General features: G+C 37.8%; 4 protein-coding genes across 7 annotated transcripts; 3 read left to right on the top strand and 1 right to left on the bottom strand.

Annotated features, from left to right (window-relative positions):
* The first annotated feature begins 897 nt into the window (after positions 1-897).
* Positions 898-11,564, top strand: LOC137938809 (pre-mRNA-processing protein 40C-like). 3 transcript variants are annotated; one of them, XM_068783849.1, is made up of 17 exons: positions 898-1,084; positions 1,930-2,161; positions 2,251-2,400; positions 3,317-3,574; positions 3,660-4,101; positions 4,181-4,347; positions 4,485-4,522; positions 5,309-5,387; positions 6,859-7,329; positions 7,453-7,536; positions 8,112-8,252; positions 8,406-8,512; positions 8,755-8,866; positions 9,030-9,173; positions 9,635-9,781; positions 9,943-10,065; positions 11,068-11,564. In XM_068783849.1, the coding sequence occupies exons 2-17, from the start codon at positions 1,940-1,942 to the stop codon at positions 11,380-11,382; spliced, it is 3,000 nt and encodes a 999-aa protein (XP_068639950.1). In that variant the 5' UTR covers positions 898-1,084; positions 1,930-1,939; the 3' UTR covers positions 11,383-11,564. The 3 variants fall into 3 exon arrangements, with proteins under 3 accessions (XP_068639950.1, XP_068639951.1, XP_068639952.1); XM_068783850.1 differs by having other exon boundaries at positions 9,917-10,065; positions 11,068-11,154; XM_068783851.1 differs by lacking the exons at positions 898-1,084; positions 1,930-2,161; positions 2,251-2,400 and having other exon boundaries at positions 3,395-3,425.
* A 243-nt stretch (positions 11,565-11,807) lies between these two features.
* Positions 11,808-16,251, bottom strand: LOC137938994 (uncharacterized). Its single transcript, XM_068784146.1, has 3 exons — positions 14,701-16,251; positions 13,673-14,112; positions 11,808-13,583 (listed from the first exon to the last, which is right to left on the bottom strand). The coding sequence occupies exons 1-3, from the start codon at positions 16,141-16,143 to the stop codon at positions 12,062-12,064; spliced, it is 3,405 nt and encodes a 1,134-aa protein (XP_068640247.1). The 5' UTR covers positions 16,144-16,251; the 3' UTR covers positions 11,808-12,061.
* Positions 16,252-17,290: 1,039 nt separating this feature from the next.
* On the top strand, positions 17,291-19,023 carry LOC137938878 (small ribosomal subunit protein mL103 (rPPR7)). Its single transcript, XM_068783968.1, has one exon. The coding sequence runs from the start codon at positions 17,379-17,381 to the stop codon at positions 18,576-18,578; it is 1,200 nt and encodes a 399-aa protein (XP_068640069.1). The 5' UTR covers positions 17,291-17,378; the 3' UTR covers positions 18,579-19,023.
* Positions 19,024-20,872: 1,849 nt separating this feature from the next.
* On the top strand, positions 20,873-24,876 carry LOC137938876 (transcription initiation factor TFIID subunit 15-like). 2 transcript variants are annotated; one of them, XM_068783967.1, is made up of 9 exons: positions 20,873-20,969; positions 21,776-21,939; positions 22,085-22,443; positions 22,560-22,757; positions 23,514-23,597; positions 23,793-23,874; positions 23,970-24,096; positions 24,260-24,482; positions 24,658-24,876. In XM_068783967.1, coding segments are annotated over exons 2-9 (1,194 nt in total). In that variant the 5' UTR covers positions 20,873-20,969; positions 21,776-21,819; the 3' UTR covers positions 24,659-24,876. The 2 variants fall into 2 exon arrangements, with proteins under 2 accessions (XP_068640068.1, XP_068640067.1); XM_068783966.1 differs by having other exon boundaries at positions 24,260-24,876.
* Positions 24,877-24,977: the final 101 nt, after the last annotated feature.

Below are 24,977 nucleotides of genomic sequence, written 5' to 3'. Positions count from 1 at the left end.
AGGGTTTAGAGCTTAGGTTTTAAAATTTAGGGTTTAAGGTTAACCCTATTATTCGAGACAAAAATAACAAATATGGATTGAGAAACCTACATTTGCTTGATGTTTGATACAAAGTGTTTTTTTTTCTTATACACGGTTTTTTCATGGGCATGAGTTTATTAATTGTTCAAATTTATATTTATAATTTTGACAAAACATTGAACGCAAATCAAATTAAATTTATTTTATATTTATTTTTTTCTCATGAATTATTTATATTTATATTTTGTATTTTTTAACAATATTTTACTATGATCGTATTTTATAAATACTAAATACAAAGAAGTAAATAAGGTATTATTGTTAAACCTCTCCTAGACAAAATCTCGCTACCTAATGGCTATCGCCTGTAGAGTTTGCGAAGGTGGTTAGGTCACTTTTCGATAGAACTAATTTTTTGTTATATGTTAAAAAAACAAGTATGAAAAAATATTTTAGGAAAAATATTTTTAGTTTTTTTTTAAATATAAAATTCCAATCAGGGGCAGGAAGAACTTGGTCCCACACATTTTTTATTTTTATTTTTTAATATTTATGTTTTTCATTAACTCACTTTAGTAGGTTCTATAAATTTAAATAAATTTTATAAAGTAAATTAAGAACTTGTATTAATGCAAGTCGAGTAATATAAATAAATATTTAAATAAATTTAAGTAATTATTTTTGTCTCGACTTTGGCTTATTTTATTATTCATTTAATATTATAATAAATTAATTTTTTTATAATTTTCGGGTTAGATGAGTCAGATGCCCTGAGTAACTCACCCCTACGTCGGAATAAAGAAAAAAAAGAAAAGAAAACTGGACCGAACCCGGCTACCGTTCGGCCAGATTCGCTCCACCCTGAACATCCGAACACGTTACAGGGTTGTATACTTGTACAGAAGTTGTAGTGACTATTGGGCAAGTGAGCAAGAGAAGAACGTTACCGCTCGCAGGACGAAGACTCACCGATATCTTATGCAAAGCTTGCAAATTGTTGCCGGGAAGCGAGGGATATTTATCCACGTATTTGGGAACAAAACGCCTATTCCTTCACAATCAGGTCAGTCATCTCTTGCTAGGGCTTTCGTCTAGGCCTGCTCGTTATATATGCCTTGTAGTGCAAACTGATGGCGGAAGCTGTAGATTTTGAGTGTTCCTGCCTTCCGCTGATTTTTTTTTGTGAGTTTACCTGTTGTAGTAACAATTTTGCTCTGTTCTGGATATGTGCTTGTTTCGTGCTGTTATCGGGGGATAAGTTGTAAAATAATAGGGTTGGAGTTGGAGAAAGGCTAAAGTACGGAGATAATGAAAACCCAATGAAGGAGACTTTTTTGTTCGTTTACTTTGTTATGGGCTTTCAGTTTTGGAATTGGGACAGCAAAAAACGATTAGCGACGTGTTAAAATATGTTAACGTGAAAATAGCGAATGCTCTTAGTGGAGGGTAATTTCGGTGGAAGATATGATTGCCCTGGAATTAAATGTTCTACTGAGAAAGTTTGTGTTTGCCATTCTCTTTCTTTTCTGAAAAGAATGTTATGGCCATTAATATTCTCCCATCAGCTGAAAACTCGCTGTTGATAGTTTTTTATTCTTAAGTCACTGGCGATGTTTGAGTGCTTCGTTTCAAACTCATGCTTTTGATCGGCTGGCTTGTAGCTGGTCTTGATCGAGTTCTTGTAATCCGTGTATTTATTCTCTTTTCTTAATGAATTTTTTACCACCTATAAAAAAATCTCACGGAAGCCAATTTCATATTTCCTATAAAATTTTCTCATCTATGAAATTCAAAAGATTTTTCTTTTTTTATATTGGGTATCTTGCAAATTGTTACATGGTTCTTAAATCTGTTCACAGTTTCACTGAATTTTTTACCTTTTTTTATTTTTTATTTTATTTTATGCAGGTGGTTAACAATGTCATCACTTAGAGAGCCACAAACACCCGTCCCAGGAGCAGCATCGAGTTCCCCAATGCCTCTCTTCGACCCACAAGATCCCAATCATCTAGGTGGTCCTTCAAGTGATCGATCTCAAGAGCCCACGAAGGGGAAATTTGTTAACTCTGGTTATGTTGTGCATGCACCTTCCTTCTCATACAATGGTGGTTCTGGAAATTCTTCGGAACCCTCTACTCTGGTATTTCTAATTACTTCTGTGATGCCCAGCTACAGCAAAAATTAGTTTTTATTCCGGATTTTGTTAATTGGTTGAGTGTCTGATTCCAGGTGTCAACTTTCACTCCACCAGCTTCCATAGAAGCCCGTCAACCTCCATCTAACGGGCAATCTCCTGCAGCTGGATTGTCTTTTTCTTACAATGTAGTTTCACAAGCTAACATTACATCTTCAAGTGAACAGCAACCTCAATCTAGCCCTGTAAGCTCAATGCCTTCCCCAAGAGTCTGATTTGTATGTGCGTGTGTTTGTGTGTCTCGGTAGTCAATAGAGGAAAAAATTGGCTTGAAATTACTTTTAGATAAATTATTTTAGAGTAATTTGACTTTTAGATGGTGCAAAATATTATTTTTGCTACTCAAGTTACACTAACTTCATATGATAATTGCATATGTTTATTTTGAACTATGCTTACTTGATGAAGAATGGTCATTTGCATCTCTAATTTTGAGTGTGCAGTGAAGATAATGTTTATATGTGGGCTCCTGTATTATTAGAAATAAATTTCTCATTCTCTCTCCAGAGAGATGAAGAGAGAGTGCCAACTTGAGTAGGTCATTCAACTCTATCTCTATTCTTGGTTGAATGATTCAGTTCAGATGAACCAAAATCAAATTATCCATTGGATTGCTATGAGTCCCAAAAGCATTTATTTTTGCCTTTATTTTTTATTTGGGGGGGGGGGGGGGGGGGGGGTGTGGTAAGAATGAGTCCTTACTGGCTAAACTGCCTCTCTCTCTCTCTCTCTCTCTCTCTCTGGTGTACACACGTATGTATAGACATGTATGCATATTATGGGTGTGCCATGAGTCTGTTTGAGTCTTTTTTTGTTTATTTTTTTCCTTGTTTTGAAAGGCAAGTAGTCTGAGTCTTCAAACACGCTCGTAGCATGTTTACAGATTCTGTTGTTCACCTCCATCAGTGAACGGCTATTGGAGGGACCATTTTACTGTTGGGTTTGAAGTCTTCCATATTTGAAAAATCTGATTTTTTTGTTGGTCACATGTCTCCTCTGCTGTCTGATTTAAATTAGAGGAAGCAATGACCCATGAAAAGAATTATTGGACATTTTCCCTGCATTTATAATCTGACTACTCTCCATATTTTTGCATATCAGGTGGCTGTTTTAGGTAATATGCAAGGTAGTAAGGTTAACCCACCCACTACAATGGCCTCTCAACTTTCCATTCCTGGGCAGTTAGGATTGTCCAATCCACATGGTCCAGGTATTGGGTCATCCAACTTGGCAGCTTCCATGCAGTCAACTTTCTTTGCTTCAAAAGGGCCACCAGTTCCTGTAGGGTTTCCATTTAGTGCAAGCTCCCAATCTGCTGTTGCCTTAGAAGCTGCTCAGAAAAATCTGCTTATTAATGTTGTACGTTATCTTGCTCAGGAGTTTTTCATGAATGGATCGAGTTTTCCAGCCCTTGTAATTGACTTTATTCCATGTTTGCATGCAGACCATTGCCCATGAATCTGGCAACATTCCTACATTTCCACGACCTCCGCCTATGATGCCTGGAAATACTGGACCACCAATAGTACTTCCATCGCCATTGTTATCATCTACAACCATTGGTAGGCCAATGACAATGGATCCTTCCCCGGCATCACTAAGACCACTGTATCCTCCACTACCTGTTATGGTCCCACCACCGCAGGCACCTTGGTTTCATCAAGTGAGTGGTTTGCAGCGACCTCCATTTGTACCTTATCCTGGGGTCATCCCTGGTTCTTTTCAAATACCAATGCGTGGCACGTCTATTCCATCATTACCTTTTCCAGATTCTCAGCCACCCGGTGTGTCCCCTGTAGGACCTCCTGGAGGAACTTCTACTGCTCCTGTTGAATCCGGTCAGCCAGCCAACAGCTTTGGCACTCAATTACCTCCTCCTGGAACTGGTATGCTATTATCTAGTCAACCAGATTATTTTCTGGCTAGCTTGTCCAATAATTAACTTATTATGAGAGCAAATTTCAGGTCAGGATAAACAAGTTAATGACCCCACGGTAAAGGATGATGAAAATTTAAAGAAGGATGATATTGATGCTTGGACAGCACACAAGACGGAGTCTGGCGTTGTGTATTATTATAATGCTCTTACTGGAGAATCAACATATGAGAGACCCTCCAGTTTCAAGGGGGAGGTTGGTTTATTTGTTTGATTTGTTCTACCTCTTGGATATGGGGCAATTTGAGAGTTCCTAGTTTTGTTGACCTTGAACAACTGTGATATTTTGTAAAGTTTTCCTGATGAGATATGTTATGCTGTGATCTTTTTCAGCCAGACAAAGTCACCGCTCAGCCAACTCCAGTTTCATGGTATGCTCTTCTGATCTTGTGTTGTCAGACACTCAAACCCTAGGTGTTCTCTAAGCTTTTCCATTTACATCTTTCTCATTTTGCTACTTATCCACTTTACGTTTTCATCTCAACCTCTTATGAAGATGCTGCTTCCACTGTGTAACTTTTCACTGAATGATACATGCCTGGCTTGACAAAATTTCTGTTAAATAAAAAACACAATATGTGTGTGTGTGTGTAAGTGTGTGATTTGGGCCTTTGGCTAAGTGGTTACGTTTTGGTTGGGAGTGTATGTTAAATATGTGATTTTTATCATCTGCACGGGTTTCTGAGGTATCCAATAATACTGACTATATGCAGACATAGATAAAGAAACAAAAACTTTATGAATAATAACCTTGTTATTTTTACATCCTCAAATGAAGAATTATTAAGGGCTATCGTAATATTTGAGGAATGTAATGGCAATTCTGTAATTTAGAAAATATTTGAGTTTTGCCATCAAATGTCCTAGTGTGTCTTTTGAGGTTTGGCCCAAGTCATTATGGGATTCAGGACCATGGAAAAGAAAATGTCGATAAATTTTGTTTGGACCTAAACTACATGTTGATGGAATCTAATTGATTAGCATTATGATAAGGTATTATGCTACATATTCCATGAATGACGTCTCGAGATGTAATTAATATCTTCTCTCCATTATTATTATAAGTTTGAAATATAGCTTGGAATAGGTCAAATACTAAATTTCATTCTTTCTGTTTTCTATTTTAACTCTAATTGAATTTTCTTTATGTCATTCAGTGACAAGCTGGTTGACACTGACTGGTCACTAGTCACCACAAATGATGGCAAAAAGTATTACTACAACAGCAAGACAAAGGTATCAATTTAAGCAGTCGCGGTTTTGTAAGGGGTAGTCTAGCTAAGTATGTCATTGATATCCAATGAAATGTGCCACTGATGGACTATGTCAAAATGACTTCTAGAAGTTGTTGGATCAAGACACAACATGCAATTAGTTGCTTGCTGGTATTTGGAATATTATGCTTCCTCTTTGCTAAGTTAACAAGATACATAAGTGGCCATCGGCATGTGTTTGGAATGGTGGTCCAATTGTGCTGATGAGAGAGCATGTTAGGTTTGTACCCTTAGTCCAATGGCCATGTCCTAGTTGTAGTCTGAGTTCAGATCTTCTAAAAGCACAATAAAGGAAGTATTGAAAAAACAAAGCCTAATTGTTAGTCTTGTTGGGAAAATTTCTTTACAAGTAGTCTTATGAGGTCGTAAATTGAGCTATTAAGTATAGAAAAATAGGGTGAATTCTTTTTGAATTTTGAAATCAACCTTTTGATGATGTTTTATTAATAATTGAAATCATCAGGCCATTTTTCACTAGTAGTGGGAATGTCAATATTACCTAATGTGTAACATCCAATATGTCTTGGGTTAGAGTGATAACATTATGTTACACCCTCAAGCTAGTCCGATGTTACAGCCCATGTGATGGACTTAAATAACGCGTAACTTCCAATATGTTTGGATTTTGGGTAGTCTGAACTGGATATACAAAATGCTATCTCTGCGCACTTCTTTATTGATTCATTTGAATTATTGGTTGTGAAAAAGTGATTGACTTCTTGATCTCCATCTGAACAAAGTTGCTTTGGAGTTGGACCCTGAAAACAGTCGTAAGATCCTGTCCAGTTGAGATTTCAGTGCCTGGAGGACTGCCTGTCACAAAAAGCCTTTGTAGATGAACTGCAGGATAACAGTTTGTGAATTTGTAAATGACCTTTCATGAAAGGATTGCCACGTAAATGACGACACCAGGGATATATGTCTAGCAATAACAAATACTAATGCCAATAACAATGACAACAACAAAAAAGTAGTTGTAACGTTAAAGCTTGTCTTTTTTTCTTGTTAATAAGATTTTTACTGTGAAAGTATTATTTTTGAAATGGTTGTCACATTACGGCAAAAGTATTATTAGCAACAGTAACGACAACAAAATATGATTGATGGTAACAATATAATAAAAACAGTTATGAGGCTACTTTGTAATATTGATGAAGTGCTAAAAAAAGGCTTCTTCTTCTTCTTCTTCTTCTCCTCTTCCTCTGAATCTTCCCCTCCCCGAAAACAGTGCTATATTGGGGTAAATAAGCATGTGACATTTAAAAAAAAAAAAGCAAGAGTCATACTGAACTTGAAGGCGTTTCTAGATCTAATTAAGACATGGTATCTTGGTTCTCTGAGCATATTGGAGAAGTTCCTCTTTTCAAAAAGAATATTGGAGACATTTTACTTGATGCACCTTACCTCAGGCCCGAGTTTTTTCTCCATTTCAGGTGAGTAGTTGGCAAGTCCCGCAAGAGGTTACAGCATTGAGGAAGAAGCAAGAAGCTGATCCTGCAAATGCAAATGCAACAACTGCACAAAACCCTACTGTATTAGTAGATAAAGGATCTGTGCCTGTTAGTTTAAGTGCTCCAGCAGTTACTACTGGTGGTCGTGATGCTACTTCCTTAAAACCTTCAGGGGTTCCTGTGTCTTCATCTGCATTGGATTTGGTAAAGAAGAAGCTACAGGATCCTGGTATAATTCCTGTTTCCTCACCACTTCAAGTCTCTTCTGCACCTGCCACAACAGATGTAAATGGACTACGTGCATCTGAGGCTCCCATAAAGGGGCAGCAGAGTGAGAATAGCAAAGATAAAGGCAAAGATGCTAATGGTGATGCGAATATGTCAGATTCCTCATCTGATTCAGATGATGGGGATAGTGGACCCACTAAGGAGGAGTGCATTAAGCAGTTCAAGGTATATCTCTTACTTGATCTTGAGTTTTAATTTTTGAATTCTCAAATTTTGGGTCTGGCCATTCGGTGAGAAATTCTGAATGTACTCTTCTTTGTCTCATTCATTTGTTTAATGATTGTGTAGGCGATGCTTAAAGAACGAGGAGTTGCACCATTCTCGAAATGGGAGAAAGAGCTGCCGAAGATATTATTTGATCCACGTTTTAAGGTTTGTTGAGTCTAAAGGTTATGAATTATTTTGTACAGGAATTTTGTGAGGGTGTTTAAAAATGTTGTCTCATGGCTTTCTGCTAATTCACCCTGGAGATAAAGAAGGTTACTTTTTTTAAAAAAATAGAGAAAGATAAAGAAGTCTCTTCCTGTCCATTTTTTTGGAATATGGATTTGCATCAACTTTTAAATTTAATATGTTGAGTAAAAATTGCAAGGCCTGTTTAGAATTGTCATCTCTTTGAAATATTTAGGAGGTTATTTTTTAAAACAAAAGTAATTACTTCATAAAAAATAAAAATAAAAAGTAATTAGAAGGAAGGCCCTGATTTTTTGTTAATTTTTTTTTATAGCATTGAGAAATATGGTGATACATTAAGAAGGTTCCAAATGGAGAGAAAACCATGATACAGACAGCATAATTTATGTAATTTTTGTTTTAAATATGTATCTATGTGTACAAGTGTATGCATGTATACAATAACCTAATCAAACTTGGCATCTTTTCTTTTACCTTGAGATTGCAATGAACTTGTTTTTGAAAAATTATCTTAAGGCATTTTTACTGCACAGGCTATTCCAAGTTACAGTGCACGGAGAGCTATATTTGAGCATTATGTTCGAACTCGAGCTGAAGAGGAACGCAAGGAAAAAAGAGCAGCTCAAAGGGCTGCAGTAGATGGTTTCAAAGAACTACTAGAAGAAGCTTCAGAGGTTTCATTATGGCCTTGTGTTAGATTTCCATACCATTTTCGGCTGTTCTGCTGACAACCATACCTAATAAAAAGTGTGAATTTAGATATTCAAAATTTCTTATGTTTTATTTCTTCCAGGAAGTTTCATTTGACTGATCATTTGCATGTACAGGATATTGATCACAAAACTGACTACCAAACATTTAAAAAGAAATGGGGCAATGATCCACGTTTTGAAGCTTTGGATCGTAAGGAAAGGGAACTTTTACTTAATGAGAAGTAAGTCCTGAATGGTAAAACCAAAGGCATGATTTCGTATTATTTTCTGCTGTGGAAACTACTGAACGATTTAAACATATGGGGTTGATCGAGATATGGTCTTAGATGCTGCTTTAACATCTAAGATGAAATCTAATTGTACCTTTTTTTCTTCTCTCTCTGATAGGTGTATGCTTTACACCACCGAGTTATTCATTTATGACTGTTTGTGTTGTAATATGACACATGGACTTGAATGCCAGGGTTCTCCCTTTGAGAAAAGCTGCTGAAGAGAAACGTGCAGCTGCAGCTTCCAGCTTCAAATCCTTGATTCGAGAGAAAGAAGATATAACTATGACTAGCCGTTGGTCAAGAGTGGGTCCTTTTTTTTGTTTTTCCATTTATGCATTAGAAATGATGAACTCCACCTTTACTGGACAAGTTACATTTATTAATTAATAAAAAAGTGACTGAAATATTCAGATGTTTTAATATCAATCTTATGTTTTTTCCCTTAATATGATATTTGTTCTTACAGGTGAAGGATGGCCTGAGAATTGATCCAAGGTACAAATCTGTTAAGCATGAGGATAGGGAGGTTCTATTTAATGAATATATTACTGAACTAAAAGCTGCTGAGGAGGAAGCTGAAAGAGCTTTAAAAGCCAAAAGAAATGAACAAGTGAGTATGATGGTCTCCTGTAACTGTATATTTCTGTAACTTGCATGCTTATGGAAATTTGAAATCAGGACTTTCTTGCTTCGATATCACTGTTCTTATTTTGTGTGGACATGAAAAGTTTTCTATTAGATGGGACTTTTAACTGATAGTTTTTTTAACCACGGGATCAATCTATAAGTTCAAAAAGTACTGTATATGTCATGTATCGGTAAGAGGATTAGCATAGTAGTTCATTGTATATTGTATTTGTAATTTGAGCTTTTACTGCTTGAAGTTGATTTTCTGCTGGTGGTTTTTGGTGGCCAACCCATTTTTTCTGGGTGCCACTTGTATTCTCCTCTTAGCATGATGATATCCCTTTTACATTTCAAAAGATCAAGTTGATGAGAAATCTTGTGCCATTTGACTTCTAGTTTTTTAGTGTAGATGTATCATTGTGTTTTCTGTTTTTTTTCTTCCAGGAGAAACTGAAAGAAAGAGAGCGTGAGACACGCAAACGCAAAGAAAGAGAAGAGCAAGAAATGGAGAGAGTACGGTTGAAGATTCGCAGGAAGGATGCTGTGACTTTGTTTCAAGCTTTACTTGTGGAAATAATTAAGGATCCTAAGGTTAGCTTTTAGTTTGAGATTGACCATACAAGTTTATGAATTCAAACTCACATTTAGTCTGTTAATTTCAATTGGATGAATTTTATTTGAGAAAAAAATAAGAATTGATGGTTAAAAGTAAACTGCTATTCTCAGATTTTAAATGTCTTGCCATTCCATAGGCATCTTGGACGGAATCTAAGCCTAAGTTGGAGAAGGATCCTCAAGGGCGTGCTACCAACCCTGACCTTGACAAAGGTGATATAGAGAAGTTATTTCGGGAGCATGTGAAGATTTTATATGAGGTAACTTCAAAACTGAAGTACAATATGTAGCATACTCTTCTTCTTTAGATCTTGCATCACGGAACCTGATTTTAAAATAGATTGAATGGCTTGTAGGAAATGAATGGTCTTAAGACCCATTAAAGCACTTCAGATCTGGCCAAGGGAATTAATTATCAAAAGGCATCCCTTTTGATTTGTCGTGGAATTTTATGTAAAGAGAAAAAACTCAGTAGTTTCTATGATTCTACTGCAGTCAATGCAAAATTGAAAAGTAAAAATCTTCAAGTAGTAACTTCATGGACAAATGAAACAAGTATCTATGAGAACCACAGTTAAGAAGCACTTGGTCTGTTAGGGTCTTGGAATGAGTTGTATAAACTTGGAGCCTCAAGCTGGGCCAACTTATAAACAAAATGTTAGTTAATCAATTTAGAGCAGTCTTACCTAATTGTCTTGTTTTTTCTCTCCTGAAATCTTGCTTAATGTCTCAAATAAACCAAACATCACTTTGAAGTACTTAACTGCACACAATCCCATTATCTCCTTTTCCCTATACACTCGATACCTTGCATATGTTTCTGTTAGAAAAACAAACAAATACTGGTGACTCTTTTGTCTTTGGAGTTTAATGTTGAACTGCATATCTTATCTAGCATCTAACAAACCTCACGTTAGAATAGAAAAGGCTCTTTTCAATCTGAGTATACAGTAGTGCTATGTGATATACATGGGCGTTTGTTGATGGGGGAGCCACACTTAACAGGTCTCCTTATTGAGGAATGGAACCATCGTTTTAAGGTGGGATTAGGTGGGTTGAACAAAAGATACATTGAGTAACTTCTTAATATGATCAAAATAGCAGAGAGGTGATTGTTATGAATTAGATAAGTTTTCATTATTTTAAGTTCTTAAACAGAATTCCATTTAGGAAGTACTTAAAATATAAGTTGCAATAAAGTTAGCACCATTTGCATTTTGTAGAAGTTTTATTGATTCTGTGGGCCATTTTTTATCTCTCAGCGCTGTGTAAGAAACTTTCGGGGGCTTCTATCAGAGGTAATAACTGCAGAAGCAGCAACCAAAGTGATGGAAGATGGGAGAACTGTTCTTTCTTCCTGGTCTGCGGCCAAACAGCTCTTAAAATCTGACCCTAGATATTCAAAATTGCCTAACAAAGATAGAGAGTCGCTCTGGCGTCGATACTCGGAGGAAATGCTGCGGAAGCTGAAGTCAACATCTGAACAAATTGAAGAGAAGCACAATTTGGAGGGGAGAAACAGATCTGTTTCTGACTCGCGGAATTCCTCACAAGTAGTGAGAAGAACCCATGGGTAAAAGATAACCCCCGAGCTGTGATACATTTCTATCCTCTTACTGTCCTCGCTTTATGCATTTTTTGTTTCACTGGTTTTTTTTTTGGTTGTCTTTATAGATCAAATACATATTTATCATAACCGGTTGTAGTTTATTTCCGGCAAAGGCAACTCTTACTTAATATATTGTAGTCTTGATCACAAGATTATGGCCTTTCTGATCTGATCTCTTGTGCCTCTGCCCACAGCGCAAATCTGAAGCATAGCTTGCTTTAATGTCTGATTACATTTGGAACATAACTAAACTTTGTTATTTAAGATTTAGTTGCAGGAAAGATCAATGCCTCCCTTTCATCAATCGCGAAAATATGCCACAATATGACCTGAATTTGCGGTTTCAGTTCTATAGCTGCTGAAAACCATTCGCGAGTAAAGAATGATGACAAGAGCAACTACATTTTAATTCTTCTAAAAAATTAACAGCTGTACATTCTGGTGCTCCATGAGGATACAAGATGAAGACATCCGATCTTTCCAAAAAAGTATTTACAGAGCAAGTTTATTGGGAGGCAAAAATGATCCATGAACAAAACAATTTGTAAGAGAAATCTGTCTGACCCTGGCGGGCAAACCTTTGGCTCAAACAAGAGAGTGACAGAAATCTTTCCCTGAAGGAGAACAAGTCTCAAAGGTGCAGAAAACTAGCTCTTCATGTCAAAAAATAAAGCTTCCAAATAATCATCCACATAAGCAAGGCAAGGCCAATGATCCGTTCTGATTCTAACTAATGTTGAAATATCACTAACCTCCATCTGGAATAGGAGATGATAACGAGGTGGAAGGAAGATTAAAACATGTAAAGATCCCAATTTCCCTCTACTGATGTCAAAGGGATTTTGTCCATCACTTACATCGTTTGTGTACTTCAGCTGAAGAGAACTGCTCTCAGAGGATTCACCAGCAGTATTTTGTACTGATGAATCATATTCTAGGCCTGTCTTTGAGAATTCTTCTTTCCAAACAGTATCTTTGATAATTCCACTATCCTTAACTATGTCCACAAGGGGATGACCAATCACACTAGCAACAAAAGGGGCCAAATGGAGTTCAACAGACTGAATCAGAGAATCAGCGGGAACATCTAACAGCTTGACTGATTGGGTTCCATTAATTGCGGCAACCCCTTTGCCTCCTTTCAAAGGAAAGATCTCCCTTCCCATGTTGGCAGGATTACCACATGCTTCCCACAGAGCGTAAAAAAGGTTCGAGTAGTACTGTGGAGTTGAATCTTTTTGAATATTGGCAGGAAGAGTAGCCTTTTGAAACATGTCTTCAATGCCTACCATAATACTCTGAAGTGACCCTCGTATGGTCTGTCCATTCTCTGCATTGGCCTCTAAGCCAACATCAATGAGGCCAGGCATTGGTTCCCGAGGTTCCAATTCAATGACAACTGATGCTGTAAAATTTTCATTTTCTTCATCTTCAGCACATTGGTCTAATCCATTTTGTGAAGACACAATAACTAGCTGACCACTCTGAGGTGAAGATGGTTGGCCAAGCAGGAAAGGTACATGAAACTTTGGAATGGAACCATATGGTGCAGAAGAAGAAAAAGATATTACTATAGCATATAAAGCTGGCAAACTATCCATGTCATCTGAACTTATTGTGGACTTTGCAACTCCCCAAATACGATTGAAAGGCTCGGATTCGAATCTTAGTGTACATGGTATTCTTATCTTGAGTCCAGTCATGTGACGGAAATCAGGGATGCATGCAAAATGCCCCCTCAGGATTCGCAAAACCTCAGCAACCTTTGTATCCATCACACGCAATGGCTCTTTTTGTGTGTAGGTTCTCTCAGTTTCACGGACTGATTGAACATCAGAACTGCTTTCTGCCTCCTTGACTGTTTCAGTTTCTATTGAGGTTTCACCATCCCTGATGCCACCAAAGTAGTAAGGTGTGTTGTTTTCACTGCCAAAAGTAGGTATGGCAAGTGACCACGATTGTTTGATAAGAAGTGAATTTAACCTATCAAGATGGATGTATAATGAGATATCTCTAGATTTCTTGAGATCAATGAAAGGCCAAGGAGATTGAGACTGGAAGAATGAGCTGAGATGAGGTGAGGATGAAACACCAGGAAGTTGTTCCCCAAGGTTCAGTAGGTATCTCAGTTTCTTCCCAGGAACACAGACGAGCATACGCAGGTAGATCCTGCAATTGGCAATCAGAAGGATAAGGACACCAAAAAGGGAGAAATATCATCAGTCAAAATCATATGCCAAAAACGAGGTTGATCATACCTTGCATTGTCACGAATTTCCAAATCAGGAAAGAACTGACTCGTGAAGGCCAGAAGGTGGGACAGTGGAATAAAGACTCTGGAACTATGATGGTGCATGAGCATGGTCCGACAAATGCCTAGGACTTTACTCCCCTGAGACCATGATCTTAATCCTGTATCAGGGCCATGGCCTTCCACAAGAGTAGAAATATAAGAAGTCAGCAATTCTAGCAAACTCCGGGGTGGAATAGATTCATTCTTGGCAATTCTATTGAAGATTGGAAAGTAAGATGCCAAATGGTGATCCTTTGAAAGTTTTGGTAGTAGGCGCTCATCAAGTGTCTGAAGGAGCAGCTCACCCAACCAGCGGTGAGAATGACAACCCAGCAAGCGGTCTACAAAGGACATAAGTACAGGAACCAATCTGCGAAACTCCATGGAAGTATTCACTATAAAGCTCTGCATATAGAAAAGAACTTAATAAAAATACTAATTAGATCAAGAACATTCAGGACGAAAGAATAAGAGTAAAAGATAAATTTGATCCCCTTGAGTCAGGTCATTTGATGTTCAGCTACCGAATGAAGGAAACTTTTACTATGGTTTCATGGTTAATTCTGTTCATCAAATGATAGGACTACTTAAACATCCTCTTATGAGAAGTTCCCACAGATTAGGTGGATAGTGGAGGATATAAAAGTTAGTCTCATCTTGAGTTATATTTTCTGCTATAATTTACTGAGTTTTCCCCAGGTCAGTCACATAAGCTATATCTATCTACTCGTTTTGCATCTTCCCTTTATACGTAATTTTTTTTCAGATATCTAAAAATAATGCAGCGCTTGACAGTTAGTGTTGTGCCAGCATTGCTCATGAAATTAAAGAATGACCTCGCCTCATTTTCTTTTGTTACTACAGGAATAATGCATAAAAAATGTTTAGACAATATATGTATAATAGTAAGCACTAGGAGCAGGGGCACTAATAATTATAAAGAATTTATGATAGAAATACTTATGAATCTTAACTATTTGGTCATTTGGTTACCTGTAATCTGCGGAACATGGTAGAATCCAAGAGCAATTCAGCTGAAGAAGTATCAGAGTTAGAATGTGGAACAGCTCCAATGAGAAACTTATGGATAGCACGAAATGCCACCATAGTTTCGGTGCTCCACAAAGGCAACCATTTGAATGCTGAAACACAAATAAGACCCTCTTCAAAGAGAGTCACTGCAGAGACTCTCGAGCTTTCCACTTCAGCTAGAACTTCCGATTTCGAGAAGTCAAGGCAATTTGCTATATAAGCAAGCGAGTCCAATTTCAAGGCTTTCAATGCCAAGGGGTCAAATACAGTTGGGTACAAGCTTGACACCATTTGCATAATTGACCTTTTCTTTACCGATTCTTTCTTTACAGGGAAACCCAAAAGCCAGTGAAGTGCAAGGAGCCGGAAAACCAAATGTTGTTGCATTTCCTTGGACTTTAGGACTAATCGCCGGGCAATTTCTCTTTCTTGGCCATCGAAGGCATCTGAGAAACGGGAATAGAGGGTAAGAACAACATGGGATAGGATAGGGTCATACGAGTAAAGCAGGCCAGAGAACTGCACCTTCAGAAGAGAAACCTGCAGCTCCAGCGCGGAACCCACCTCCATTATCATGTCCATGAACTCCATCATCCCGCACGGGGTCAGAATCTGTGGTTGCTCAAGCAAGAAAGCCACTACTCTCCTTATTTCTTTAAAATTCAACTCTCTATCTCTACCCGAACCGTTATTGTTGTCATTATTTGCAGCAGCTGAAACAAGCGAAAGCGGAATATTGAAAGGGATCAAAGGGAGGGAAGTGGCAAGAATTGGAACATGGATTTTCGATCGAATAAGGTTGAGAATTACAGATGTTAGTAGAAGAAGGTAGCTCTGAGAGGCGTGGGTCCGCTCGTTCTGACTAAGCGTCCACAAATGTGGGGCAATCTCAGCAAGAAGACACGGATTCGCCCGCTCCAATTCCCGCAGACACTCGCACGCTACAGCACGGGTTTGCCGATCAGGGCCGTGGTTGGGCCGGTTAATAATCAACAGCAACAACTCCACTAGTCCCTCGAGATGACGCGGAGCGGCCTCAACCGCGCCAGTAGATACAAAAATGGAGGCCACCGATACCATCATCTGCTCTTTCAGGGAATACGTTATGGAGGCTCCATCGATGGGAGCTTGAACCACCGCACGCAGAGATTCAACAAGGGACCCAAGAGCATCTCCGACCGAGTCTTCTTTCATCAGAATGTCGAAGTTTTCCTCGATGAAGATGATAACCTGGGCTTTCAGAGTAAACTCCTTCCGGACAACAGAGGCGAGAGCCAGGTCGAGGAGCGAGGGAGAAGGGTACTGCGACAGCCATTTTTCGCGGCGGGAGGGGCTAAATTGGAAATCTTCGATAAGGGTTTCCCAGTGTTGGATCGAGAGCTGCGGCTTCGCGAATTTATCCATGGAAGAGCAAAACCCGAGAGCAGATCAGAATCCTCGCCGCTTCGTTCCGGTCTGAAAATTGGTCACGGCGAGAGTAAATCGTTCATCCCGCTTTGAGCAAGCAGTACACTGAGTTCTCGTATATACTCATGGAACCAGAGAGCAATAGAAGCATCTTAAATGTTAAACTACCCTTTATTTTGCAAAAAACCCCTCCTTGAATGCCATATTTTAGATAGCTTCATAGGGATATTATCTTATTGTAAAATACGTCCCTACTTATCTTAAATTTAATTTGGCCGTGTGGAACACTTTGTTTGAAACTTCTAGTTAATTTTAACTGAAAATTATGAATTATTATAATAATAAAAAGGTTTTATTTCTCCGTTTTTCTCCTATAATAAGTAAAAGGAAAAATTTGAGTGATTTTTTGTTATGGTCACGGGGTTTAGTACCTATGCTTTTCGCTCTTAACAAATCGATTTTTTCGATAGTATTAGTTAAATACTTAACATTTGGTATTAGAACGAGCTCCCACATCGCGAGTTCGAATCCCCGAGGAGAGTCTCAGTGTGGGTGTCGTGAGCCCCGAACGTAGTCGTAAGGGATTATGGAATCTTGACTCTACACCTGTTGTTAAGTGTTTAAGCCGTCGAAGGTGGGGTATATTGTTATGGTCCTGGGGTTAAGTACCTATGTCTTCCGTTCCTAATAGACTTATGCCTTCTCCTTTTAATTATAAATTGATATTATTAAATAATAATATATTTACTATAAATTTATTTGAATTTAACTAATAAATATGTCTTGTCGATAATTTGCAACTTATTTATCTTGTTGACGTTTTTTTAATTATTAGTTAATATAAAAGAAATTATTAGTTAATAATTAATAATTACTTCTCTTTCTCAACTACTCTTGTGTATAAAATAAATGATAAATATTATTTAATTAAAATATTAGCTCAAAATTAAAACAATCATATTTAATTTACCATTTAAACCCGCTTTTGTTAGTATTCACTATTCAGAGGGTTGGATTTATGATACGGTTAAACTTAGTGCACCTTCAAGGATTTAATTGAAGATATTACATCTACAGGGTTATACTTATAAATTACCCTCCACTTTTTTAATTTCGGTCTCTGCTTCCGGAGTCCAGGATTTGCCCGGTTATTTAGATCCGATTCGACTACTAAACCCTAAACCCTTCATTCGTGTCTCCTCCTCTCTTGCGAAGCTCTGAATCTCGAGATCATGGGATTCTTCTCGTACTCGTCCGTTCATCGCCACCTTCTCCCCTATTTCCGTCGCTTCTCCACTTCCCCAAATGCCTCCGTCGCTGCCTTGAAGTCCAAGCTCCGAGCCGAACACGATCCCGACAAAGCCCTGGCCATCTTCTCCTCCGTCACCGACAGTCTCCCCACTGTCTCCTCCCGATTCGCTTTAGATCTCACCGTTAAGCGTCTCGCCAAATCTCGACGCTTTTCGGATATCGAAAACCTGATCGAGTCCCAGAAAAAAAGCCCCAAGATCACTCAGGAGGCATACCTGTCTTCCCTCATTCGTGCTTATGGAAACGCCGGGATGGTGGATAACGCGGTGAAGACGTTCGAGCAAATGGACGAAATGGGGGCCCCTCGGTCCGTCGTTTCTTTCAATGCCCTCCTTTCTGCCTGCAACAGATCGCGGAGGTTTGAGAAGGTGCCCAAGCTCTTCAACGAATTGTCCGAGAAGTACCGAATCACACCGAATGAGATCTCTTATGGTATTTTGATCAAATCCCTTTGTGATTCTAGTTCGCCCGAGTCTGCCTGTAGTGTTCTCGAAGAAATGCGTGAGAAGAAAGTGGAGGTCACTCCATATACTTATACCAGTCTTTTGGATGCTTTTTACGAGAAGGGGAAGGTCCAGGAAGCCGAGAAAATCTGGGAGGAAATGGGGAAAAAAGGTTGCTCCCGGGATGCGACTGCATACAATGTGAAGGTAAAGTATGCATCTGGTGGGAAGCCAGAGGCAGTATTGAAATTGATGGATGAGATGATTGAAGCCGGGCTCAAGCCTGATACAATCAGTTATAATTACCTCATGACATCTTATTCTAAGAATCATCAGATGGAAGAGGCGGTGAAGGTTTATCAGGGTCTTCCCCTCCATGGCTGTTCTGCTAATGCTGCCACATTTAGAGTTCTTTTGTTCTTTTTATGTAGACACAAGGATTACGATAAGGGCTTGGAGGTGTTTGAGACGAGTGTTAAGGTCGATAGGATTCCGGATTTTGGGACATTAAAGCTACTGGTGGAAGGTCTTGCAATGAATTCGAGGTCTGAAGAGGCAAAAAATGTGATTAGAGTGGTAAAGAAGAAATTCCCAGAATCCTTTCTGAAAGCATGGAAGAAACTTGAAGCTAAACTTGGTTTGAATGAGGATAAAGATGCAGCATCAATAGCCACCTAGTGATGATTGAGATCTGATGATGAGGCTTCCAATAGAGGAGGTGAGGGAATAGATGGAAATGGGAATTGACGGATGCAGGAAAAACATCTTTTGATCTGTCTGTGTTGTTGGGTTTGCTTTGACATGGATGTCTGTTACCTCCCCTCTGAATGGATTTAAAACGGTTGCCTCTTCTCTGAATACACTTGACTGGAAGCAATTCTCTTGGTTCCTGCAGAAGATTAGTGAGAAGGAAAGAAACCAGTTTGCTCTAGCCACATAATGCACTAAATTCTTAAATCTAGAGATTCACCAAGGTTTTGCTAGCAACCTGGAGGGATGGCTGCATGACAATCATCTGTAATCCCTTTGGGTCTTCTTGGGTTTATTTGTGCATGGATTTCTATTGCCTTAGTGTATTTTTCTCTTCCCTCATCAGTGAAATGAATTGATGCCCTTCTCTTTCCATCTTAGCTGCATTATCCAATATGTATTAGAATGGGGACAACCATTTTCATGGAGGTAACTAACAACTCAGGGTATTGTCTGTGTTAAACATCAAGAAATGAAACAGTTCATGACTCTTAAATAGTTCAGAAGTAGTCTATAATAGTTTTAAAGTTTTTTTTTTTTTTTAAATCATGTTATCATTAGAGTTAGTTGAGGCAACCTTTTGGTAAATTTTTTGTTTATAAATTCATGCAGGAGCTAATTTGAAATTTGCAACAGGTGAGTATTTATACCGTATTCGGGTAATTTGCCACGATGTTTCGGAGTATAATCAAATTTCACACATTGCCAACAAAGTTTATTATTTTTAGAAGGGTCATAAAATAGGCTTTTTTAACCATTGGTGGGGGAGTCCTCTCCACTCCTCTTTTCTTCTCTTATCTTCTCTCTAATTGGCATAAAAAAGGGGAGAATAGAGAGGAGAGTGGTGTTGCAATGGTCACCCCCTTGAGCATTATGGCAAGTAGAGGGGAGGATCTCCTACCAATTATTCTTTGTGCCCTAGCCTATAGATTATGTAAGTAGGTGGAGATTTTTTTTATTATTATTTTAAAAAGTTATAAAACTTTTGAAGTAACTTAGAATTAAAAGGTTTTTTAAGTAATATTTTTCCATTGAGATATGCTACAAAGGTAACGTTATGGCTTTGTTAGTGTCTTTTTCCAAAAAACGATGGAAAAATATTTCTAGTAGAAATAAGTGTTCTAAGACCGTTAGTGCCTCATATTTCTTGGAAATACTTTTCTACTTCAAAAATTTTACCAAAAAATCCATATAATTTTTTAAATAAAATTTCCGAACCAAGCTAGTAAAAAACCAAATGGAAATTTTTTGAAAAAGTTTGATGATTGATGTTGTAAGCACAAAGCAATTTTTCATGATAATTTTGTATTTGATATTTTATTTTACTGAAAATTTATTTGATAATTATAGTAATGTATGAGATTATTATTAATTATTATTTATTTTTCTAAACAAAACACTAACAGGTTCATCTAATTTTCCATGTAATTTCCTAATAAGGCACTAATATGGTTTTATCTGAAGGTTTATGGGAAATATGTATCCTAAGAATTTTTTTTTTAGCTTTTACTAGAATATAAATTACTAACCTGGGGCCACAAAAACCCAGTATCAATTCATCACATTTAAAATATATGGCATTTAAGAGGGTATTTTATCTAAGAAGAGGAAGACCCTCCTCCCTTCACCCATGGTTTTTAATTAAAATTAATTAATTAATTTTAATAACTAAACCAATATCTAATTGTGCTCATTAAAAAAAAAAAAACTAAGTTGAGTTAGGCAAATTGCACACTACAGGCGAAGCAGATTGAAAATCGAAGAATCATAATTTATTGATAAAATGTAAAAAATTCATATAATTAGTGATGAATCCGACATGAAAATTTTCAAGTCAGGTTCAAGAACAATGATCTTACTCATCTCTGCTGATTAAGAAATATTCTTTAATGGGAGGTTTGAAAGAAGAGATGAATCTGTATAAGACTGTCAACTCAAAGACTACCAAACATTGAAGATCAATGTGCCATTGGTGGAGGCAAAAGGAGTTGATTAAGGTTGCGAAGAAGTCACCAGAAAATTTTATCTGTGGAAGGAAGTTGGGGCCTTCATCTCTTCGAAGAGTACGCGACCCAGAACTTTTCATCTCCGATATCCAGTTTAATCATTTGTGCCAATAACAGAGGGGTATCTTCGTAATGTTTCGATTTGTCAGAGGATAAATAAGTCATAACAACAAACCATATGGGCAGAGAAAAAGGAACCCTCGCATCGACCTCCATTAGAGGCTCACTTCTTTGCCTACTGAGCGTGTAAATCCGTCTGCATTCGTCGGTCGTTTGTTCTCATCTGGCTTCGTTTCTTCCTTTTCTGACGCAGGTGAGCGGGAGTATTTTGTTCTTTATTCTTTCTCTATGTGAGTATGGTTGTTTAGAGAGAAATGGCGTGATATATGCTTCTTTTTTGGGGGGATTCCAAATAGTCCAAGGGCTGTCTAAATCGGGAAGGTACATGATGAACTAGAATGGTATGTCACTTAAGAAACGTCGGTGATCTTTGAAATTGTTAGGGTTTTGGACGCTGACTTGCGTCTCTGGGTTTAGGAATCTAACGTTTTTTTTTTTATATTTGATGTGTTAATCGTTCTTTGTGCTCCTTACGTTTTTACTCTGAACAATACTATTTTAGGAGAGGTCGGGTATATATATATATATTTTTTTTTTTTATGTTTTCATCGTGGGTTATTGTCGAGTATTTTTTTTTTTTGTCGATATGGTGATGGCTTTCCACAATTTAAAGCTGAAAGTTGATTTAAGCATTGTGTAAAATCTGCTTCGAAAGATTTCAAACGACGGCTTAAAGGCGAACACACTATAAATGAAGAAATAAATGAAGAAATATGAGAGTATTCGATGGTATTAACTATCTGATTGCTAGAGTGAAATTAGCAAAGTTTTAATTGAGTGGTTACACTCAAGGCTGGTACTCTTATCCTATTGCCATGTAAAAATTAGCAGAGTTTTAACTTTAAATTTTAATTTTTTGACAAGTAATGCAATTACTTTGTTACACTACAGTTCTAGAATCTGATGGGGATGTGTTCGATTTTTAACGCGAATGTTTGTAGGTTACATTACAGTATTTTCTTGGCTATATTCTGAAACTTTTTCTTGGGTACATGCTAGTTTTGTTCTTCTTGAGTATATGAACCAAGAGTGTGGCAATTGACATGGCAAGTCATTCTGGAAGAGGAGGTCCAGCAAATGGATCTGTCTATGTTTGTAACTTACCTCAAGGAACTGATGATAATATGCTGGCTGAATATTTTGGCACCATAGGGTTGCTAAAGGTAGGGGGTCCTAGCAGGTACCATTTTGAAACTACACTTCATCTTAGTTTTATTAATAATATAACCTACGTAAGTCCTATCGTACATTAAGTAGTTAATATTCATAGCCTCTTTTCCATTCCTTTTTTCTGTTGGAAATCTATAGAAGGACAAAAGGACAGGTCGGCCGAAGATTTGGTTATATAGGGATAAAGCAACCAATGAACCAAAGGGTGATGCAACTGTTACGTATGAGGATCCCTATGCAGCATCAGCTGCAGTTGAATGGTTCAACAACAAGGATTTCCATGGAAGTATAATTGGAGTCTTTATAGCTGAGTCAAAGAGCAAAGAGTCAGCTGACCCCTCTTATAACTCAGACGAGATTCACGCTGGTGATTTTGGTGGAGTCGACGGAGACGTTAAGGATTTGAGCGATGGGGGTGAAGGAAGAGGTAGAGGACGAGGTGATGCTTCCGGTAAAGCTTGGCAACAAGACGGGGACTGGTCGTGTCCAAATACAAGGTCTGTGACTGTGACATTGGTGAGCAGCTCTTTTCCCATTTGCCTTTTAATACTTTTTATTGCTATTAATGAAGTTAGTGGGGATTTTTCATTTCCATTCCTTTTTTGGCAATCAGTTGTTCCAATGTAAACTTTGCATTTCGTGGTGTCTGCAACCGTTGTGGAACTGCTCGCCCCACTGGTGCATCTGGTGGTGGCGGAGGATCTGCTGGTCGGGGTAAGGGCCGTGGTGGCGGTGACTCTGGTGGCCATGGTCGTCCTCCTGCTGGGGGTCCAACAGGACTTTTTGGTCCCAATGATTGGTCCTGTCCCATGTAAGGATGCTTTTGAACTTCATCTTCTCAACATGAGCACTATTTTAATAACTCATTATCTCTTATTTACATTCTTTAAAAAGTCAAATGTAAGTGGACTTGTTTTTTCTGCTCCTGATGTCAATTAATTTCACATATCTTATGCCTAATGGAGATGTAAAATTTCTATGTGAAGTTCAGTACTTTGTTGCAGATTTGCATTACAGTATTGCGTATTATGTTTCTTGTTTTAATTAGATTGAGGGTATAATCTTATTCTATCTGTTTATCTTTAGTAAATTTCTTAGTTATCTTCTCTTAGTTGAAGTGCATATGAAATCCATAAATCATTATTATCTTTGCCATGCAGTTTGATAGGTTGCTAGCTGTTGTTGCAGATTTCATGGATCCTTCTTCTTCAAGAATTCTCTCTTTAAGCCAATGTTTCTTTGGAGTACTTTCTTTTAGGGTTCCTATAAAGATTATTTTTATTTCTTTGGAGTACTTTGTTTGAGGGCTCCTACGAATTTTTTATTTTTATTTTTAAATATCTTTTCTTGTTGCTTATTATGCCTGGAAGCAACATTAAATGACGGAATCCATTTCGTACCAGGGAAAATATTTTTACCTTTTATAAAGGCTCTAGATTTATGTACATAAATTCTCTTTTGAGGTCGTTGAAGATGAATCTAATAGATTTAACTTTTATGAAACTTCAGTTGTTTGTCTTTAAATTGTTTGGAAGCTTTATACTGATTGTTCCCACTGTTGGTTTAGGTGTGGTAATATCAACTGGGCAAAACGCACAAAATGCAACATTTGTAACACCAATAAACCTGGTCACAATGAAGGTGGTGTGAGGTAAGATTATGTGTTAGAATCTTTAAAAGTAGTATCTATTTGTAAATACTTTATTTAGTGATGATAGTTTTGGCTCACACTTTAAATAGCTTCTGCATGAAAAGGAAATGCATTTTATTTGTTTCCTTTTGAAGTTACAATGTCATATCTTATGTGACTTCTTTTCTTTTTAATGTATCCACTGGGATTTATCAGGGGAGGACGTGCTGGAGGGTACAAAGAACTTGATGAAGAAGAGTTGGAGGAAACCAAAAGACGTAGAAAGGAGGCTGAGGAAGTAAGATCTTTGTGCATTTCTCTTTCTAGTGGCAGCAGTCTTGTTTTCTTTATTTTATTTTATTTTATTTTATTTTCACATTTCGTTTTCTTAAGGATGATGGGGAGTTATATGATGAATTTGGAAATCTCAAGAAGAAGTTTCGTGTTAAAATGCATCAAACCGAAACTGGGCAGGCACTTCCTGGTTCTGGCCGTGCAGGATGGGAAGTAGAGGAACTAGGTATCTTTTTGGCTCTTTTTTTGTTTTCTGAATTTCTAGAAGTGCTTTCTTGTGTCTATCCTGTTTGACATTTTTGGGGCAAGAATGATACTTGCTCTCTGATGTGAAGGCTAGACTTTTGCCAAACATTTGCTGATATATCTATTTCTCTTGGGCATTTTAGAGAGAGATGGTAGAGCTAGAAGCAAAGAAAGTGGAAGGGACCATGGAGAAAGAGAAAGTAGCAGGAACAGAGATGGGTATGGACATGAGAGGGAGCAACGCCGAAGCCGAAGCAGAGAAAGGGAGAGGGAACGAGGAAAAGTCAGGGACAGGGATCGGAATCGGGACTACGATCATGAGAGAGGTCGAGATTATGGCAGAGAACGTGATCGTCATCGAGATTGGTATTAACTTCCATGAGAGTCTTGACATGCAACTTTTTTTTTTTTTTGCAAATGTTACCAGAGGTTCAGCTAGTGTAGGTTTCCTTGGAATCCATGGAGATACCATTGGAAGATTTTGTTTTTGTCTAATTTTTCTTCTTCCCCATGTGGAATAATCCCGTGTATGCCCTCTCAGACTTGGAAAGGCGACTCTGTTTTGCTCAGAGTAACGGAATGCTTGGCTTTCCTAGACAACCATGCATAGACTCTAGCTGCGCGTGGTCTTGCTAGTCCTGGATCATGGCCTACATGTTGCCTCTGAGCTATACTGTTCAATTTCTATTTTGTTTGCTAAGGATTTCTATGTATGTCTGATATTCTAAGCAATTGAGAGTGATTCAATTAAGTTCATGCAGCTTCTCTTGCCGAATGGATACCGTAAAATCTAACACTTTGTGGATTATGTGTTCTTCTGTATCAAATAACTTTTCGTATTGGATCATGACTGTTTAACTT

The sequence above is a fragment of the Aristolochia californica genome, unplaced genomic scaffold, assembly GCF_029961685.1.
Source record: "Aristolochia californica isolate CCGP_79_NKW_82.1479 unplaced genomic scaffold, dmAriCali1.0.hap1 SCAF_8, whole genome shotgun sequence".
Lineage (NCBI taxonomy): Eukaryota > Viridiplantae > Streptophyta > Magnoliopsida > Piperales > Aristolochiaceae > Aristolochia > Aristolochia californica.
The sequence above is the reverse complement of the archived record's forward strand: the minus strand, read 5'-3'. Positions and strand labels throughout refer to the sequence as shown.

Bases quoted from the DNA above. Each gene is read 5' to 3' on its own strand.
- LOC137938809 (XM_068783849.1), top strand. From the start codon at position 1,940: ATGTCATCACTTAGAGAGCCACAAACACCCGTCCCAGGAGCAGCATCG. The intron at 4,102-4,180 runs GTATGCTATTAT...AGCAAATTTCAG, and splicing joins ATTACCTCCTCCTGGAACTG to GTCAGGATAAACAAGTTAAT. The intron at 8,867-9,029 runs GTGGGTCCTTTT...TTGTTCTTACAG, and splicing joins TGACTAGCCGTTGGTCAAGA to GTGAAGGATGGCCTGAGAAT.
- LOC137938994 (XM_068784146.1), bottom strand. From the start codon at position 16,143: ATGGATAAATTCGCGAAGCCGCAGCTCTCGATCCAACACTGGGAAACC. The intron at 14,113-14,700 runs GTAACCAAATGA...TTCTATATGCAG, and splicing joins CCATGTTCCGCAGATTACAG to AGCTTTATAGTGAATACTTC. The intron at 13,584-13,672 runs GTATGATCAACC...TGCCAATTGCAG, and splicing joins GAAATTCGTGACAATGCAAG to GATCTACCTGCGTATGCTCG.
- LOC137938878 (XM_068783968.1), top strand. From the start codon at position 17,379: ATGGGATTCTTCTCGTACTCGTCCGTTCATCGCCACCTTCTCCCCTAT.
- LOC137938876 (XM_068783966.1), top strand. From the start codon at position 21,820: ATGGCAAGTCATTCTGGAAGAGGAGGTCCAGCAAATGGATCTGTCTAT. The intron at 22,444-22,559 runs GTCTGTGACTGT...TTTGGCAATCAG, and splicing joins TGGTCGTGTCCAAATACAAG to TTGTTCCAATGTAAACTTTG. The intron at 23,598-23,792 runs GTAAGATTATGT...GGGATTTATCAG, and splicing joins CACAATGAAGGTGGTGTGAG to GGGAGGACGTGCTGGAGGGT.